The 20,378-nt window shown below is 44.6% G+C and overlaps 1 protein-coding gene and 1 long non-coding RNA gene across 5 annotated transcripts in view; one reads left to right on the top strand and one right to left on the bottom strand.

The window, feature by feature from the left end:
- Positions 1 to 576: 576 nt before the first annotated feature.
- Positions 577 to 18,640, top strand: ANXA13 (annexin A13). 4 transcript variants are annotated; one of them, XR_014010661.1, is made up of 11 exons: positions 577 to 657; positions 4,438 to 4,513; positions 6,269 to 6,363; positions 7,249 to 7,419; positions 7,533 to 7,566; positions 7,644 to 7,723; positions 8,710 to 8,778; positions 10,559 to 10,660; positions 15,826 to 15,901; positions 16,610 to 16,718; positions 18,276 to 18,640. XR_014010661.1 is itself a non-coding variant. In XM_081205056.1 (11 exons), the coding sequence occupies exons 1-11, from the start codon at positions 643 to 645 to the stop codon at positions 18,393 to 18,395; spliced, it is 951 nt and encodes a 316-aa protein (XP_081061182.1). In that variant the 5' UTR covers positions 577 to 642; the 3' UTR covers positions 18,396 to 18,640. The 4 variants fall into 4 exon arrangements, 3 of the variants coding, with proteins under 3 accessions (XP_081061182.1, XP_081061183.1, XP_081061184.1); XM_081205056.1 differs by having other exon boundaries at positions 16,606 to 16,718; XM_081205057.1 differs by lacking the exon at positions 10,559 to 10,660 and having other exon boundaries at positions 16,606 to 16,718.
- Positions 10,143 to 20,378, bottom strand: part of LOC308593168 — a 59,756-nt gene continuing 49,520 nt past the window's right edge. The window contains exon 3 of the long non-coding RNA XR_014010806.1: positions 10,143 to 10,154. This is a non-coding gene — a long non-coding RNA (uncharacterized lncRNA). The remainder of the gene's footprint in view (positions 10,155 to 20,378) is intronic.

Below are 20,378 nucleotides of genomic sequence, written 5' to 3'. Positions count from 1 at the left end.
TTCATTGCAATAGTCCCAGCTTTTAGAAGTATGATGACAGAGTCTGCCCAATTTTATCTACACCACGCATTGGCAAAGCTCTCAAGAGCTGCTCCTTCCCTGATCCATGAAAGACAACTGAAGGCGGCCCTGTTTAGGGAAGTTTTAAATGTCTGACGCTGTATTGTTTTTAATATTCGGTTGGAAGCCGCCCAGAGTGGCTGGGGAAACCCAGCCAGATGGGCAGGGTATAAATAAATTATTATTATTATTATTATTATTATTATTATTATTATTATTATTATTATTATTATTATTATATTTGGTCTTCCTTCTGCCATGATGCTTTTCCAGGGAGGTGTTTCTCTGTGTGGAGCTGAGGGAATCTCCTCCCTAATTGTTCGAATAAATGTTGCACCTTTAGATAACTACTCAGAACACAATTTGTGTGTGTGTGTGTGTGTGTGTGTGTGTGTGTGTGTGTTTTATGGCCCCTAAGTATTAAGAAAGAGATGGTACAAACAATCACTTATGGATTAAATGACTAAAATGATGCCATGGGTTATTTATTAATCCCGGAACTGTAAAAGCATAAAACCTGGATATTAAGTGACACCTGCCTTATTAGACAACAACGTCCCTGTCCCTGAGTTCTAAGGAAAGATGGGCAACTTTCATGTAAGTAATCTTCCTCCTTCCCTTTTGCCCATTTAGCCTTGTTCACTATGGGGGTCCAAAGATCGATTTTTTTCATGTCTGCAGCCTACAGACATACGGGAAAGGGGCCCGTTTTAATCAGCCAGTGCTATTTTTCTAGAAAAAGGGGTGTCAGAACTGGCCTGAACGCCTCCCGCTCTTTTATAATGGCAATGGCGCCCACGTGAGAGGTGACAGAACTGAGTTCCTGTGAGTTCTGGCTGAGGGGGGAAAGCATTGGATTCAGCCAGAGATTTCCCAGCATCCCAAACTGCTTGAGCCAGGCCAGTATAAGCCTCCCAAGGGGAATGTTCAGGGGTGGCGGGACTTAGCTTAGATCCTAAGCCTGTTTTGCTTGGTCACTTGACCTGCCCATCTGGCACTGAAGACTACAGTGGTACCTCTGGTTATAATAATAATAATAATAAATTTTATTTATATCCCGCCCTCCCCAGCCGAAGCCGGGCTCAGGGCGGCTAACAACAATAAAACAGTATAAAAGTACAACATAAACAACATTCTAAAATCATTCATTATAAAAATTAAAAAAATTAAGTTATGAACTTAAAAATTAAGTTATGAACTTAATGTGTTCTTAACCTGAAACCTTTCTTTTTTCTTTATTTTCTTTATTGATTTTCCACATTTATGACAAAAAGAAAACCCATTACAATACAATAAACTAAACAATAAACTAAACACAAAGGAAATTTGTTTTTTCAAATATCTAATTCTTGTTACATTGATAATTGACTTCCTCAAATCCCCCTTAACTGAATTTCATTGTATCACCTGTGTAACAGTTCTCCAAAATCATATTTCTGATTAAATCAACTCCTTTCTTTTACTATCCTCTTCTGTTTTATTAATATTCTAATCCTTAATATTTACTACCACATATTCTACCCCAAAGCCTATTTATTACTTCCAAGAATTTTCTGTTTATCTTATATTACAATATTTAGCTAAATATTCTTTAAATTTCTTCCAATCCTCTTGTATCTCTTCTTTCTGGTCACGGATTCTTCCAGTCAGGTCAGCCAGCTCCAAAAAATCCAACATCTTAACCCAGGGGTCTGCAACCCGCGGCTCCGGAGCCGCATGTGGCTCTTTTACACCTTTGCCGCGGCTCCGGGGCGGATACTAGCGAGGGGAGGAGGCGCATTGTGCGCCCCGACACTCCCCACTGTGGTGGGCGCTGTACTGGCTGTGACGTCGCATGGGGGCGGTGCGTGCGTTAGTCACGCACCGTCCCGACGTCACCTTCCCGCCCGCTGTCAGATCGGAGGGCAGCGGCGCGCATGCTTTAAATGTCGCAATGGTTTTGCGGCTCCCAGGTTTTTTTTTCTTCGGAAACGGGTCCAAGTGGCTCTTTTTGTCTTAAAGGTTGCAGACCCCTGTCTTAACCTGAAACCGTTCTTAACCTGAGGTACCACTTTAGCTATTGGGGCCTCCCACTGCCGCCACACAATTTCTGTTCTCATCCTGGGGCAAAGTTCTTAACTCGAGCTACTACTTCCAGGTTAGCAGAGTCTGTAACCCGAAGTGTTTGTAACCCAAGGTGTTTGTAACCTGAGGTGCCACTGTATTTTAAAGTCTTGTTTTCTCTCTGCCACGCTTAGCCAAAGCAGCAGCAAACCTGTCGCTGAACTGGGTTTGGATCTGGTGTAAAACTTTACACCGGCTTAACTTAAACCGGTTTGCTTATGCCACCTTCTCATGCTTCCCAAAAGGCAATTTTGGTTCTTCTTTTGAAGTTCTCTTGGCTCCTTGGAGTTACCGCAAGAGGGAATAAAAAAAGAGGAATCGGAAAATTATATTAATGCAGAGGGTTGCTTCTTAACATTACATTGTAAACAATCTAGACTTTTATGAATTCTGAACGTTAAAACTATACAGAAGTCAAGTCTATCAGAGTTTGGTAAATGGTTTACTAAGGGTGGGGTCAGTATGGGCACACAGATTATCTGGACCATTTCTGGAGGAATAGTTGACTCATGGGGATTAGCTGAAAGCTGAAGAAAAGCCTTGAGGATTCAGAGCAAAAGCTTTATCTAGAGAACAGCAAACTCTTCTCACAGTGGCCAACCAGATGCCAATGGAAAGCCTGAAAGCAGAACCTCAGTTGGTGGGCACAGTTGCATCAAGGGTGGGATTAATGGACACAGTTTGGTCTCCAATACTCACATTTGACGTGCTCCCGAACTGCTAGGTTGGCAGGAGCAGGGACCGAGCAACGGGAGCTCACCCCGTCGCGGGGATTTGAACCACTGACCTTCTGATTGGCAAGCCCTAGGCTCTGTGGTTTAACCCACAGCGCCACCCATGTCCCATAGGGCCCATGTAGCCCCATGTTAATTCTGCTCTCCAGGACAGCCTTCAACAAGCTAGCCATCTTCAGATGTTTGAACTGCAACTCCCATCAGCATAGCCAAAAAAACCACCTCCCTGAAGTCTAGAAACTCCTAATACAATTAATAATTAAACCCAAGTCAATGGACAATTAATCTTGTCAGCCTTGATTTGCCTAAGCTAACCTTCTGCCATCAAACTGTATTTGTTGAAACGTAAATGAGACATTTGCTGTTCATGTCTTCAGGATTTCCTGGTTGACTTATTGACGTAGTTTCGGTCAATATAATTTATCTAACCCAGTGCCTCTCATTATGATGTGTGTGTATATATGCATGGGATGTGTGATCTGTTACAAAGACTCCAGAGTACAGATCAGAGGAGAAATTCAGTTCATATTTAAAGGGGAGTCTACCTAATTCCACATTTTCCAAAACCACATAAGAACCACAGCACAGCTATCCTTCAAGATTCTCCCCAGTTTTGCCATATAATTTTGCAGCCAAGTACTGCTTACAAAATTTCATAAATATATTGAATGCTATTTTTCTAGTAAAAGTGATGTTGGAGCTCACAATGAACATCTCCTTTGTTCTCTTAGAATGGCAATGGCGCCTACCTGAGAGGTTCCAGAGCTGAGCTCTGGCTGAAAAGAAAAGCCCTGCATATATTAGTGAAAATAAAATATCATATTAGAGAAAATAGATTTGCAAAAATGTGTACATGAAGAAAAATCGCATGCAAAAAAATGTGTATACAGTATTAGGAGAAATTCACACAAAATGAAATCTTAGGGTCTGGGATGATGCTAACCTACAGACAACCCTACAGGTGAGTGTCTGGGTGTCAGGTGTGGCTGGTCAGGCTCAGAATGTGTCCCTTGCAGCTGTAAAGACAGGGCAAAGCGCAATTGCAGGTGCCTTCTAGTTTAACCTTCAAATGCTTGCTGAAAGTTTTTCTATGCTGCCAAGCTTCTACAGGCAATTAACACAGAGGTAGGCAACCTAAGGCCCATGGGCCAGATGCAGCCCAATCGCCTTCTCAGTCCAGCCTGTGGACAGTCCAGGAATCAGTGTGTTTTTACATGAGTAGAATGTGTGCTTTTCTTTAAAATGCACCTCTGGGTTATTCGTGGGGCATAAGAATTCGTTCACCCCCCCCCCAAAAAAATATATAGTCTGGCCCACCACATGCTCTAAGGGACAGCCCACGGCTGAAAAGGGTTGCTGACCCCTGAATTAACAGCTTTCCATAATAGTTGGTGGTCTTTGTAAATTTTTCTGTATAAATATTCTTGTTGTAAAGGCACCTTCATATTTTTAATGGTATATAAATAGAGAGAGAAAGGCAACTGTAGGGGGAGAGCAATATGGTCACCCCCATCAATTAATGATGTCCTCTGTTTCTTAGCCAACTATTCGGCGCCACCACGATTTTGATGCCGAGCGAGATGCCAAGAAGGTCCATAAAGCTTGCAAAGGGATGGGTAAGAATCCTGCTACTTACCTTGCATGGCAAGAATCCCATGCAGAGGACCAAACCCTGCCACAAAACAATGCACTCTTGTTTAGATGGGGGGGGGACAGTGGATGCGGGTGGTGCTGTGGTCTAAATCACTGAGCCACTTGGGCTTGCCAATCAGAAGGTTGGTGGTTCAAAATCACTCAACAGGATGAGCTCCCGTTGCTCTGGCCCAGCTCCTGCCAACCTTGCAGTTTGAAAGCATGCCAGTGCAAGTAGATAAATAGGTACCACTGCAGCAGGAAGGTAAATGGTGTTTCCATGTGCTCTGGTTTCCTTCACAGTGTTCCATTGTGCCAGAAGTGGTTTAGTCACGCTGGCCACATGACCCAGAAAGCTGTCTGCAGACAAAGGCTGGCTTCTTCAACCTGAAAAGTGACATAAGTGCCACAACCCCATAGTCACCTTTGGCTGGACTTAATCATCCAGGGGTCCATTACCTTTTTTATCTTAACAACTCTCAGCACCCTTAACAAGCTACAGCTCCCATAATACTTTGAGTGAAGCCATGACTGTTCAAAGTGGTGTCACAGCATTTTAAATGCATGGCATGAATACGACCATTGTGAGGTTGTGGAGGACACCAGATTGGTAGTCAACATTCTATGTACCTTTTCTATATAAAAAATGCCTTTTGCCATTAGGGGAAGGGGGAGAAATCAGTTCAGCTCACATTTTAGTGGAAGTCTACCTAGTTGGCCCTTCCCAATGAAACTATTAACATCAATCTGGAACTCTGTTAAGCTGGTGTTCATGCACAAATACACAGCAGTTACACAGGCTCACTTGCAAATATTGGTGAGATTTGATCAATAAGAGAAGCAGGCATGTCATTCACAGGAAAACTTTGTATTCCAAGATGCTTTGAGTAATCTGTGGTGTAGATGAAGAGACATCAACTGAATTCATCACAACTATTTATGGTAAAGGTGACAAACGTGTGGCCCTCCACACGGTTGTTGCCAGTGTTAGATCTCCTCAGAGTAGACCCGTTGAAATTAATCAACTCGACTTACTTAGGGCCATTAATTTCAGTGGCCCCCCTCCGAGTAGCACATAGTTGGAGGCAACCCAAGATGTTATTGGATCATAATTCCCATCATGCCTGACCGTTGGCCATGCTGGCGTGGGTTGGTGGCAGTTGGAATTCAACAACATCTAGAGGTCCACAAAGTCCCCATATCTGCTTTGGGGGACACAGGTGGCACTGTGGTCTAAACCACTGAGCCTCTTGGGGTTGCCAATCGGAAGTTCAGCAGTTCGAATCCGCGTGATGGGGTGAATACCCGTTGTTCTGTCCCAGTTCCTGCCAACCTAGCAGTTCGAAACACACCAGTGCAAGTAGATAAATATGTACAGCTGCGGCTGGAAGGTAAACGGCGTTTCCGTGTGCTCTGGTTTCCGTCACGGTGTCCCGTTGCACCAGAAGCGGTTTAGTCATACTAGCCACATGACCTGGAAAGCTGTCTGTGGACAAATGCCGGCTCCCTTGGCCTGAAAGTGAGATGAGCACCGCAACCCCATAGTCGCCTTTGACTGAACGTAACCATCCAGGAGTCCTTTACCTTATATATGATTTATGGCTATGTATGCAACATCTATTCAGTGCTAGCCCTAAACTCTCAGATTGGGAAGAAAGGGATAACTGTCCATCCCCTCTCCACTTTACAAGAAAGATTGGTTTCATGCTGACGTCCTCCTTTGCGTTCATATTTTCCAGGGACGGATGAAAAAGTCATTATTGAGATCTTGTCCAACCGTTCATCAGACCAGAGACAGCAAATGAAGCAGAAGTACCAAGCCATATATGGCAAGGTATTGTTGTGGGTGTATGGCCCTTGAAATGAAGAGAATGTGGCCCTCGAGAGCGCAAAAGGTTCTCCACCCCTGCTGTCAGCCGTGCATCACAGCACCCACCCACTGTTCCCACCAATCCTCTTCCTTTTTTATATATAGTTTTTATTAAATTTTTCTAATTTACATTTCAAAATATCCATTTAGACAAGCTTAAATGAATGACTTCCCTTCTCTTTCCACGGTTTATTTTGCATACCATACATCCCTGCATATTTTACATGAACTAAACCATTCAGTAGTCCATTAATACACCCATCAAAACTTATTTACACTGTTGAATTTATCTTAATGGTACCAGCATTTTCAAATGTACACAATTTTCACCCATATAATCAGTAAACATTTCCCAGTCTTCTTTATACATATATTCTTCTTGTTCTCTTGTTCTGTATTTTAATTCTGCAAGGTGTGTGTATTCCCTCAGTTTAAGTTGCCATTTTTCTTTGGTTGGGACCTCGCTCCTTTTCCATTTTGGGGCTAGCAAAACACGGGCTGCAGTAGTAGCATTACATAAACAATATTTTTTTACACCTGGGAATTTCCCTCTGAATTATCCCCAACAAAAAGGACTGACTTTTTTTGGAAAGGAACTTTTAAACATTTTTTTCAATTCATTATATATTGTTTCCCAATACTCTTTTACCCTTTTACAAGTCCACCACGTATGATAAAACGCACCCTCTACCTCATTACATCTCCAGCACTTATTTGATTCAGACTTATACATTTTAGCAAGTCCCACCGATTCGCCTCCTGTCCTCTTGACCTGCGCAAGGTGTTCTTCGCTGTGACTTAAAGGATGGCTTGTGATTATTTTTTCCCCTTATGTGTGTGTTTTTTTAGGATCTGGGAGAAGTGCTGAAAGGAGAGCTGAGTGGGGATTTCGAAAAGACTGCCCTGGCCCTACTGGACCAGCCGTGTGACTACGAGGCCAGGCAGCTTCGGAAGGCAATGAAAGGGGTGGGGACAGATGAGTCGGTCCTGATTGAGATCCTGTGCACACGGGTCAACCAGGTAGGACCATCCGGCCTTCTGCATCACTTTTAAATGTCTTTTAACCAGATAACAACATAGAAAAAACAGCTCCTCCCGTAAAACCACCTGTTTTTCTTTTCTCTCTCTCCCAGCAAATTTTAGCCATAAAAGCTGCCTACCAAAGGAGTAAGTCATGTCTTATTTCAAGAACTCCTGCTTGCATGAAAAGGCCCGAGCAGTCACTCTCTTCCTTTTCTTCAAAGTCTTTGACAGAGATCTGGAATCTGACGTCAAAAGTGATACCAGTGGGTCAGTGAGGAAGATACTCCTCTCTGTGTTGAAGGTGAGGAGGGGTCAGACTGTTTCTTTATCACAGAGGGGGAGAACCTGAGTCCTGGAGACACCTGTCTGCCATTGGGGTGCTCTTTTGCAGTAGGGTCACCCCCAAACTGCACTGCACGGCAGATTGAGGGTTCACATTGCTGTGCCCAGCTACCATCTCATTCTACTTAATGCACATGGATTTTCTTATCTCCTTTGTTCCTTAAAGCTACTGCTGAGTGGGGAAAGCTCAAGGGGTGCAGAAGGCTTATCTTACGGGGCAAAACAAAAGTGAGGAAACAACGGGGAAAGAATGAGATTTGTGTGTCTTGTTTCCAGTTTTGCTTGTCAACACTCACTAGAGGGCAGCACAAAAACTGACGCGTCTCTTTGTCAGATGGTTTTTAAAGTTTTCAGAATAAAGGGTGCATAATCTACACCAGCCATTTTTCCAGAGCCATCCCTGTTTGTCCACCTCCGTTCTGGAGAATCTTGACAATGCACACCACTGCCTGCAACACTAAATTGTGTGGAAATTGTTCTGTTTGGTTGTGTATTCCCAACGCATCCGCACTATACATTCAAAGCAGTAACACATCACTTTAAACAGTCATAGCTTCCCGCAAGGAATCCTGGGAACTGTAGTTCATTAAGGGTGCTGAGACTTGTTAAGAGACCCTGTTCCCTTGATAGAGTTACAATTCCTAGAGTTCCCCAGGAAAGAGGAATTGTTAAGCCACTCTGGGAAGAGTTCACCTGCTTCGGTTTCAATGACAGGACTCAATTCTGGAGCAAACAAATAAGTTATGGAGTTAATTTCCTCACCAGCAAGTAGTAGCTGCAGACCTGAAATTAAGAAGAAGGGTTTTGAAATCAGAGGGTAGAGCTGAGGAATGCTAAAAAACCATTTCCAGTAGCCCAGGGCAGGGGGAACCTTCCATACTAGAAGGAAAACAACCTGTTCTTTGTTTGTGCTTTTTCTTAACTGGGTGCCATTTCCACCCCCAGGCTAGCAGAGATCAAGGGATGGAGACTAACGAAAACCTGGCCCAGAAAGATGCCAAGGATCTCTATGAAGTAAGCACAATGATGATATAACATAAACAGGTGGAGCAGCTTTTATTATTATTATTATTAGGCTTCTGAAGCAACCACACAGGCAGACAGCATGGTACCCTGTTATCAGACTCAACACATTGAAATTCCAAGCTATATTCCCAGCTGGATCCCCAAACTGGTGTTTCCCCAACTGTCCAGGTGCACTCTCTATAGAACAAGCAATGGAGAGTACATACCCTCCAACATTTCTCCGATGAAAATAGGGACATCCTATTCATGCCCTCCGACATTTCTCCAATGAAAATAAGGAGATCCTATCCATGCCCTCCGACATTTCTCCAATGAAAATAGGGAGGTCCTAAGGAAAAGCAGAACATTCTGGGATCAAATCAGAAACCGGGACGGCTTCTGAAAATCTGGGACTGTCCCTGAAAAGTAGGGACACTTGGAGGGTCTCAAGAGAGTTTCTCCTTCTGACTTGCGGTTGGGTGTGATTTGCATTCCAGGTGCTTTGGTACAGCCAACCGCCCACCAGTTCCAATTAAGCAAACTCTTAATATCCACCATCAGCTAAAAGCTTCCTTGAGCATTTATGCCATTGCTAAACTGTCCTTACAGGGAAGGAGTTCCCTCCCTTGGGGTGGCCACTGTCTAAAAAATAAATATACATCACCCAAAGAAGAGGCCAAGAATCAGCAGAGATCTGCAAAACAGACAAACAAACAGAAACACCTGATATGTGCTAATTCAGCCTTTCTCTACAACTCCCATCATCCCTAACTAGCAAGGCCAGAGTTCAGGGATGATGGGAGTTGTAGTCCAACAACATCTGGGGACCCACAGGTTGAGAACCGCTGTGCTAACTGGTACAGGTGCAAATTTAGAAATAATTAAAATTTAAGCAGAGGAATACAATACATCTATCTCATCATAGCGGGGAACCCTGTGAGGAGGTGATCTACATGCCTACTCAGTCTGCTGCCCAGGTACTAATGGCCGATGAGCAACTTTGAAGCTCCTGTCTTTCCTTCTCATGGTTCTTTATCTTTAAACTGGACTTTGATCCTTTAAACCAGGCTTCCTCATCCTCGTCCCTCCAGATGTTTTGAGACTACAATTCCCATCACCCCTGACCACTGGTCCTGCTAGCTAGGGATCATGGGAGTTGTAGGCCAAAAATATCTGGAGGGCCAAGGTTGAGGAAGCCTGCAGAGGGCCTGTTGAAAGAGGGCCTGTGGCCATTCTCTCTCTACCAGACATGGGGCAGAAATTGATTCAATTCAGGTTTAACTGTGAACCTACATGATTCACACATCCTGAAACAATATGCGGACTGAAAAACAGCCATCCTTTGAAATTCACGCCCCTCCAAATTTTGCAGCGCAGTTCTCCAGCTGAGTAATGTGTACCAAAAACACATATACGAGGGTAGACTCTGCTTTAAAAATGCACATTGGTTGAAAAAACATATGCCAAAAATGCATTATCTTAGATAAAACAGCTTCACAAAAATCTGTATATCAGGCAAACTTGTGTATTTGGAAAAATAGTCTGAGGAATTTTCTCATGAAGCTAAAAAAAAAATCTGCGAACTCGTATGAAAATGTGGAGAACCCAACTTCTTATTGGAAAACTTGGGGAAAGCGAAATTGACAGATTCAACATTGCTTGATCTCTCTACACAAAAAAACACAAACCAAGCTTGACCCATATTTACATTCCTGTAGTTTAAATTCTTAGCCTGTTCTCAGTGAATAGGTCACAAAACCTATAGTTATAGTGGTCTTCCATCTCTGAGGCAGGAGAAGGCCGCTGGGGAACTGACGAGCTGTCTTTCAATGATGTCTTGGCGAAGAGAAACTACATGCAGCTGAGGGCTACATTTGAAGCCTACAAACATGTGAGTACCCTTGTTCTGTTGTGGCAACTGATACTTCACCTGAAGCTCCATGCTAGTGCTGCCAGTGGGTAAAATATTAGTCGAGCGTCTAGCTTTATAAAGTGCAATTGCTATCCCTGCAATGAAGTACCAGCACACTGAGCTGCTTTTCTGTATGCCTGTTAAACTATTGTGTTGGCTGGTGGCCATGACCACGGAGAACCTGGGTCTGAACTCTCATCACCCTTGAGCATGGACCATGTAAGCCAGGGTTTCCCCAAACTTGGGTCTCCAGCGGTTGTTGGACTCCAACTCCCTCCATCCCTGACCACTGGTCCTGCTAGCTAGGGGTGATGAGAGTTGTAGTCCAACAACCACTGGAAACCCAAGTTTGGGACACCAATGGAGGCTCGTGAAAGCTAGAATCCAACAATGTCTTGAGGGCCACAAATTCCATGATGAAGACACAGCACCACCAATGTGAAGGGAAGAAGAGTCCAGTGTCTTGTTCTCATGGTGGCCAACTAGATATCTGCCATAAACCCACAAGCGGGACCTCAGTACAGCAACACTCTCCCCAGTTGTGATTCCTAGCAACTGGTCTTCAGAGGCATATTATGACTAGCAGCCTTGGATTGCAGCATCTGCCATGACACCTTTTACAGCTGCCCAAGTTGGTGGACATCACTACCTCTTGTTGAAAAGTGCCATACGTAGCTCAGTGGCAGAGCAAATGCTTTGCAGCAAGAAAGGTCCCAGGTTCAGTCCCTAGCATCTCCAGGTAGGGCTGGGGAAATTGAAATATTGAAATTGAATTGAAATACTTTACAGTGGTACCTCGGGTTAAGTACTTAATTCGTTCCAGAGGTCCGTTCTTAACCTGAAACTGTTCTTAACCTGAAGCACCACTTTAGCTAATGGGGCCTCCTGCCGCTGCGCCACCAGAGCACGATTTCTGTTCTCATCCTGAAGCAAAGTTCTTAACCCGAGGTACTATTTCTGGGTTAGCGGAGTCTGTAACCTGAAGCGAATGTAAACTGAAGCATATGTAACCCGAGGTACCACTGTATTGTCACTTGTACAACTAGTATACAGTGAGATTACACGAGCACCCCCCAGCTCTCTTAGTCTTAATTCCCCTCGTTTACTGACACACACACACCAAACCCGAAAGTCAGTTGTCCTGTTGTTATCTTGTCATTCAGCAGCCTAACAGCCCATGGATAGAAGCTGTTCTTTACCCTGTTGGTCCGACTAATCATGCTTCTATATCTTCTGCCCGAGGGCAGGAGATCAAGAAAGTGCCGGCCAGGGTGTGAATCATCCCTGAGAATTTTCCTCACTCTCCTGAGTTCTTCCGCTATTTCATCCAGCGGATTCACGGGACAGCCCATAATATCTTGTGCTGTATTCACCACCCTCCTTAGGCACTTCCTATCAGTTGATGTCAAACCAGTGTACCACACTGTAATGCAGTATGAAAGGACACTTTCTATTGCTGACCGGTAGAAGGAGGTCATCAAATGTTGATTGACATCGTTCTTTCGCAATACCCTGAGGAGATGGAGTCTCTGTTGGGCTTTCTTAACCACCTGGGTTGTATTTATTTTCCAAGTAAGGTCTTCACTGAGATAAACTCCTAGGAATTTAAAGGAAGAGACTCTCTCCACACAGCCCTCCCCGATGTACAGCGGAGCTAGTTCTCCTCTCTTCCTCTGAAAGTCCAACACCATCTCCTTTGTCTTGCTGATATTAAGGTGCAAGTTTTTCCCTAGGCACCATGTAGATATTTTTTGGACCTGTCTGGAATCCTGGAGAGCCCCTGTCAGTCAGTGTCCACGAGACTGAGCTAGATGGAGCAATGGTCTGACTCAATACAAGGCTGCTTTCTCTGTAGTGGCAAATTCCACAGTTAAATCCTTCACTGTGCGAAGAAGGGCCATTTCCACTTTGCTGAACGCTACTGTTGTAAACAAAAATTGCCCTTTTCCCTTATGGGGTATCCAAGAGCCCATATAGAGTCCTTACATAGGTTCCCTATTGGTAGGAGAAGATAACAGAGGCCAACCAGAGAATATTGAGAAGCAAAGCAGCTAGTAAGCCTGATCTTTATTGATCTGTTGCAACAGGGTGCTCCCCTCACCCGCAGGAAAGGAGGAGGGACCCAGAAAAATGGCACGCAAGGCTTTATAAAGACTTTTGATATTCCCACCCTGTAGATCAAGACCACCCCCCAGAAACATCATACATACATCACAGAAGGGGTGTAACCTAAGACTACCCCTCAGATACATCACACCTACTTCACAGAAAAGGCGGTCTTAAAGCAGAAATTTGAATGTTGTTTTTCTCCTGTCATTGTTTATCTCCTGTCTGGCAGGTTACTTGATTGGATTGCCTGGGGAGCCTGGCCATTCTTTCGTAGTGATAAATACTTAGTTCCTGGGCCATGTCACAGGCTCACACCCTATTCATATCTTAAATGTGCCCTTAAGACAGGATTTGTGAGGAAAGAGACAAAGGGAGGTTGAAATATACTCAGCAAAGTGATTTCATGCTCTTTATTCAGCTCATAGTGGTGAGGAGGAATGAATAAAAGTCCCCTCACAGTATCTGCTTTATATACATTATTTACACAATGGGCTGCACATGATTGGCTAATTCCAGAATTCTACTGTAAGCCAATCAGGTTGTGGATTCACTTCTATCTGGAGCCGGATTGGGTGGGTCCTGCCAACCAATCATACTGCTGCATTGTTCTAGGACCAATCAGACTGCTGCATTCTGAATCCTATTGTTCTAGGACCAATCAGACTGCTGCAGTTTGGATCCTATTCAACTCAGTACATAACAGAGGTTTTCCCACTTTGACCTTGCAGAGAAAACATTTGCTCAGTTTAGGAATCAAAATGGTTCCAGGTTGGTCTTCCTGTGCTGATCTATGTACGTACTTGGTTGGTATATTTATGAACATTACCATATATCTAAGACCATAAAATTCCTATCACACTACTAATATACCACCAACAACATCAGTGGACAATAAGGTCCCACCCATCCAGCAGTGAATCAATCCTTAATTTAACCCAGGACAAGCAAGGGAGGAAGAGGAGAGAAAGGGAGGCAGGGAAACAGGAGAATAATATGGGTCATTTCCATGGCAGTTAGTTCAGTTTCCCACCTCCTTCGAGGAAGGCTGGGATAAAACGAAATTTCAAAAAGTGTTGTTTTAACTAAACCCTAAGCCTATTTAGATTAAATTTAAAGTTATTTAAACACCTCGTTTTGCTTAAGCAAATACATTAGACTCTAAAAATAAGGCTTGCCTCGAGCTCACGAACTCTTTACCCCTGACTACTCGCTAAAGTTACCAACTGACTGGCCGAAGGTGGTCTGGCTTTTACACAAAATATCTTTTGTGCAAAAGCTAGGATTCGGAGCCGGCTGCCAGGTTTTTGTTTTTAATAGTTAAGGTGGAATTTCGGTTGTATTTAAGCAGAGCTTCAAAATCGGTGACAGGGTTTAGGCCAGTAGCAAAGGGAGGAATCATAGAATCATAGAATCATAGAGTTGGAAGAGACCACAAGGGCCATCGAGTCCAACCCCCTGCCAAGCAGGAAACACCATCAGAGCACTCCTGACATATGGTTGTCAAGCCTCTGCTTAAAGACCTCCAAAGTAGGAGACTCCACCACACTCCTTGGCAGCAAATTCCACTGTCGAACAGCTCTTACTGTCAGGAAGTTCTTCCTAATGTTTAGGTGGAATCTGCTTTCTTGTAGTTTGGATCCATTGCTCTGTGTCCGCTTCTCTGGAGCAGAGGAGATTCTGACTAAACATGAGGAAGAACTTTCTGATGGTAAGAAGTGTTCAACAGTGGAATGGACAGCCTTAGGAGGTGGTGGATTCCATTGGAAGTTTTAAAGCAGAGATTAGCTGTGATTCCTGCATTTTGCAAGGGGTCAGTCTAGGTGACTCAGAATCCCTTCCAACTCTGTGGTTCTACGATTTTATAATAATAATTTTATAATAATTTATTATTTATACCCTGCCCATCTGGCTGAGTTTCCCCAGCCACTCTGGGCGGCTTCCAATCAAGCGTTAAAAACAATACAGCATTAAATATTAAAAACCTCTCTAAACAGGGCTGCCTTCAGGGCTGCCTTCAGATGTCTTTTAAAGATAAGATAGCTGCTTATTTCATATATATATACACACACACACACACACACACACACACACACACAAAACTTTTATTTTGCTTTAAACAGGTACATATAAATATAAACAACCAAAATTACAAAGGAAAATTCCTTAATAGTAATGGGGGGGGACTACAAAAACTACAAAAAATATCCAAGTACATGACACAGAACATAAGCAACTATGGGAAAGATAAAAGAAAATATAGCTGCTTATTTCCTTCACATCTGAAGGTTCCACAGGGCGGGCGCCACTACTGAGAAGGCCCTCTGTCTGGTTCCCTGTAACCTCAATTCTCACAATGAGGGAACTGCCAGAAGGCCCTTGGCGCTGGAACTCAGTGTCCGGGCAGAACAATGGGGGTGGACATGCTCCTTCAGGTATACAGGACCGAGGTGTGTGCTTGAATTCCAGAGTCCCTACACATACACTAAGCAGACAAGTTCTTCCTTTCCCCACTTCCCACTGACAGCATACATTTTTTTTGTACCAGGCTAAAGGGGAAAGAGCAGAAACCCCTGCTCGCCCCCCCCCAAAAAAAGCAGAGGCAATGCCGCATGGTATCTGGTGGCGCTGTGGGTTAAACCACAGAACCTAGGGCTTGCTGATTGGAAGGTCGGCGGTTCGAATCCCTGCAATGGGGTTAGCTCCCATTGCTTGGTCCCTGCTCCTGCCAACCTAGCAGTTCAAAAGCACGTCAAAGTGCAAGTAGATAAATAGGTACTGCTCTGACGGGAAGGTAAATGGCGTTTCCGTGTGCTGCTCTGGTTCGCCGGAAGCGGCTTAGTCATGCTGGCTACATGACCCGGAAGCTGTCTGCGGACAAACGCCAGCTCCTTCGGTCTATAGAGCGAGATGAGCACGCAACCCCAGAGTCAGTCACGACTAGACCTAATGGTCAAGGGTCCCTTTACCTTTATCTCTGTACTAAACTCTGCGCTACAAAGAGCAGTTATGAGATTTCTTTGTTTATTGCACCATAGCTGACTGGCAAAGATATTGAAGATGCCATTAAGAGCGAAACTTCTGGAGACCTTGAGAAGGCCTATCTAACTCTTGGTAAAAACAAAGGCTTTTTACTATATATATATTTTAAATCATCATCTCTTGAAGTGACTCTCTTTGCTACACTGGAGGAAATCATGAGTGGGGAGGGGGTCATATTCTGGAACCCGAAGCCCTTCTGACACAGCCCCTTCTAAAATTATAATTTGCCTTTATAGCACAATTCAAACTTCAGATCTCTCGGGATGAGCGGAGTTTGGAATAGGTGGGTCGGCTTGTCTCCCCTGAACCCAGCAGATCTTGGGGGAGGGTCCTGGCTCAGCAGTTAAGCTAAGCATTTGCTCTGCATGCCGAGCCCAGTCTAAAACCCCAGACAGCTGCTGCCTGTCAGTGTAGACAATATCGATCTACAGTGGGTCAACAGTCTGATTCAGTATAGGGCAGCTTCCTATGTCCCCATGTAGCTCAACTTGACTGAACCAGGGCTCAATTAGTGGAATGTATGCCACCGTAACTCCCCCAGAATGGGTGTTCCACGGGACAGGAGGGTCAAGGAGGATCTGCACCTATTCCAGGTGATCCTGGGCCCAAAACTCAGGCCGACACTCACCTGCCAGCTGACCAACAGTAGCCCCTGCCCAGCAACTACTGCCTGAGGAAACTCAGGCCATCATTTTCCCTCTGCATCTGATTCATTGGCTGCATATTTTCATTCTCGATGGCACCATTGTGGGTCTTCGTGGGATGTTTTCCTTTAGTAAGATGTGCCAGGGACTGCCAAGCCTATTTCGCCACTCGCCTGTATGAGTCCATGAAGGACGCAGGAACCGACGAGGAGACCTTGATTCGCATCCTGGTGACGAGGGCTGAGGTAAGCCGTTTGGGGATTCTTAAATTCTTGTGTGAATGTGTTACCGTTGCAGTAAGTACCGCCTTTAAAAGTGACCGGATAGAAAGAGGGGAGCACGGACATCACTTGTGCAGCATGCTTGTCACCCTAATAATATGCAGTAGCTCTGCTAGCACCAGTGGCCTGATGATTTTCAGCTTGTGGTCACTTGAAGGTGGGCTTTTTCACTCATGGACACAAGTGAAATATGAAAGTCCCCCAACAGTATTGGCATTCTGCCAGCTCACAAAGGCACACCTCTTTAGGCAACCATTCCGCTGAACTTAAACTTCCTGATTTAATTGTGCCAACAGTCTCCTATGTAAGTAGACCTATGAAAACATTGTTTTGACATTATGTTGATGCTGGAATTGGGGAGCCCCTAACACATACACGAAGGAGGCAGGCTTGTTTCGCTGTGTATTTTCATTGATTTTGATGGGGATTTTAAAGCGCCTAGAAGCCTTTATTTATTTATTTATTTATTTATTTATTTATTTATTTAATATCCTGCCTTTCCTCCCAAAAGTGCCCAAGGCAGCAGTGTGGTGAGAGCCAGTGTGGTGTAGTGGTTAAGAGCGGTGGACTTGTAATCTGGGGAACCGGGTTCGCATCTCCACTCCTCCACATGCAGCTGCTGGGTGACCTTGGGCTAGTCACACTTCTCTGAAGTCTCTCAGCCCCACTCACCTCACAGAGTGTTTGTTGTGGGGGAAGGAAGGGAAAGGAGATTGTTAGCCGCTTTGAGACTCCTTCGGGTAGTGATAAAGCGGGATATCAAATCCAAACACCTCTTCTTCTTCAATCATAGCCAGAATTTAAAAGCAAAAACATTCTACAATGGTTACAACTTTCTAAACACAATTTTTTTAAAAAAAACTGGGCATGTGAGCAGTATATAAATTAATTTATAAATGAATAATAAGGAGGTTATATCAGTACAGATTCATGCCCATAGGGCATGAGCAGTAATCAGAATGTAGTAAGCGAGCACATTGCCATCAGAGGGCATGACTAATGGGCACAATTCCGCTCACCCTCTCACATGTTCACTGAATATATTGGGAAGTGGGTGTCCTTGCAGGTCTCCTGATAGTCCACACAGAAATATGATTAAAGCCACCTATCAGATTTGAATAGGCCACTGCTCCTCTTTCCCCGTTCCTTTTGGCGCAGTAATTTCTGTCATTTACAAAGGTAAGGTCTACCAACTTGGAAAAACGGCAGTTTTGCAGGCTTCTTCTCAAGCCGCCTCTCCCAGAATACCTTACTCTATGGAAGGACCCCATTTCCTTTGTCAGGGCGAGGCATGCTTCATCATTGGCAGTTGGGTTTTTTATAGTTTGTTCCAATCCTTGCCTATATATGGACAGGGCTTGGGGTCCACCAGCAACAGCCGGAAAAGTCTAACTTGAGTGCGTCCTGGGAGAGCTCACTTATCTTCTCCTGCTATTTCTCACCTATGGCCCCAAAGAGTATGCTCTGGCATGTCAAGCTTTTGACCCCACGGCTCCTAATCTCTTCTCGTTTGCTTTCAAGATTGACCTTCAGACAATCAAGGAGAGGTTTCAGCAGATGTACAGCAGGTCTCTGGCCGAAGCTATCCGATCCGAGACTTCGGGAGATTTCAGGAAACTGCTGCTCTCCCTACTGCACTGAGACCTTGTTGAAAAGAGGGGTGCCGAAATGAATGGCGCAGATATAGATATAGATATATGAAGAAGGAGTTTTTAAATAGCTCTGGCAGATTACTACTTCAATTGTAGGTTTGTGTGGTTTTTTTAATGAAGACAATGAGCAGAATTCTTTGCAGTGTTGGCCCTACCATTGGGCAGAGTCAAGAGGCAGCCTCGGGCGGCTGATACAGAGTGTCAATAAACAGCAACATAATGTTAGTAATTGGATATATTGTTGTTGTATTTTTTATTTCCAAGATCAGGCACGCTGGATTTTTCATTACAGCTTTGCCAGAAAATCTGCTCTTTTCCTTGGAGGGGAGGCAAAGCGGCAATTGCTCCTCTCTCTCAAGAAGCACAATGTTGTGGACTGACCCTGCTTACCACACTTAGTGGTTCTTGAAATAGGAGCTAGGCCTCCCGCAGAGCTGGAGGGACAGTAGCCAGCATAGACTCAGCTTTCTCTCTGAACCTATCCCATGAGGTGACTAGATCTGGCCAGGAGCCAGAGGGCCTCTCACTTCTGGGAGCCCATGGGATGGAGCGTTTAGGTTCAAGTCCTCCTTGTGTTATAGCTCACTGTGTTACCACATGTCAAGCACTCCATGCATTTAAAGCACAATGATACCATTTCAAACCATCATGGCTTCCCCCAAAGAATTAAGGGAGCTATTTTTCATTAAGGATGCTGAGAGTTGTTAGGAGACCCCTATTCCCTCATTCCACAGCGGGTGGCACTGTGGATTAAACCACAGAGCCTAGGGCTTGCCAATCAGAAGGTCGGCGGTTCGAATCCCTGCCACAGGGTGAGCTCCCGTTGCTCGGTCCCAGCTCCTGCCAACCTAGCAGTTCGCAAGCATGTCAAAGTGCAAGTAGATAAATAGGTACCACTCTGGCGGGAAGGTAAACAGCGTTTCCATGCACTGCTCTGGTTCGCCAGAAGCGGCTTAGTCATGCTGGCCACATGACCCAGAAGCTGTATGCCGGCTCCCTCAGCCAATAAAGCGAGATGAGCGCCGCAACCCCAGAGTCGGCCACGATTGGACCTAACGGTCAGGGGTCCCTTTACCTTTACCTTTATTCCCTCCCTGGAGCTACTTTCCCCAGAGTGGTTTGGCAATCAGTCCTTTTGCACAGGAAGGCTAACGCAATGATCCCCACGTCTGAACGTACCCTTTGTATTAGTGAATCCCACAAGTTAATTGAGCAGAATATACATACAGTGGTACCTCGGGTTAAGAACTTAATTCGTTCCGGAGGTCCATTCTTAACCTGAAACTGTTCTTAACCTGAAGCACCACTTTAGCTAATGGGGACTCCTGCTGCCGCTGCGCCACCAGAGCACGATTTCTGTTCTCATCCTGAAGCAAAGTTCTTAACCCAAGGTACTATTTCTGGGTTAGCGGAGTCTATAACCTGAAGCATATGTAACCTGAGGTACCACTGTATTCCCTTATGGCTGCCCAGAACCTATTGCAACTCACCGCCTCTCACCCTCGGCCTTGTAAAATGCGAGGCACAGTGACCCCCATTAATGCTAAACTAAAAATACTTTGAAATACTTTACTTGTCACTTGTACAACTTGTATACAGTGAGATTACACGAGCACCCCCCACTCAGCTCTCTTAGTCTTAATTCCCCTCGTTTACTGACGCACACCCACCAAACCCGAAAGTCAGTTGCCCTGTTGTTATCTTTTCATTCAGATTTTCCAAGTAAGGTCTTCACTGAGATAAAGGCAGATTAGAAGGCACTTTGCAAATCAGCACGGCAATTCCTTCCCACATTCACCTGGTGAGGAGCCCTACTGACCCCGGTGGAACTTGCTTTCAAGCAAACATTCATGTAACAGAATTGCATAAGCAATAAGTCGCCGTAGGGGGTCAGTGGGGCGAAGCATCTATTTTTCCGTTCTATTCTCGCACTGTAAAGTGTGTCGTGGGCAGCCGTAATGTTGGACACAAG

This window comes from Podarcis bocagei (assembly GCF_964188305.1).
Source record: "Podarcis bocagei genome assembly, chromosome: 8".
NCBI classification, from domain to species: Eukaryota; Metazoa; Chordata; class Lepidosauria; order Squamata; family Lacertidae; genus Podarcis; species Podarcis bocagei.
This window is presented reverse-complemented; position numbering and strand designations above follow the sequence as displayed.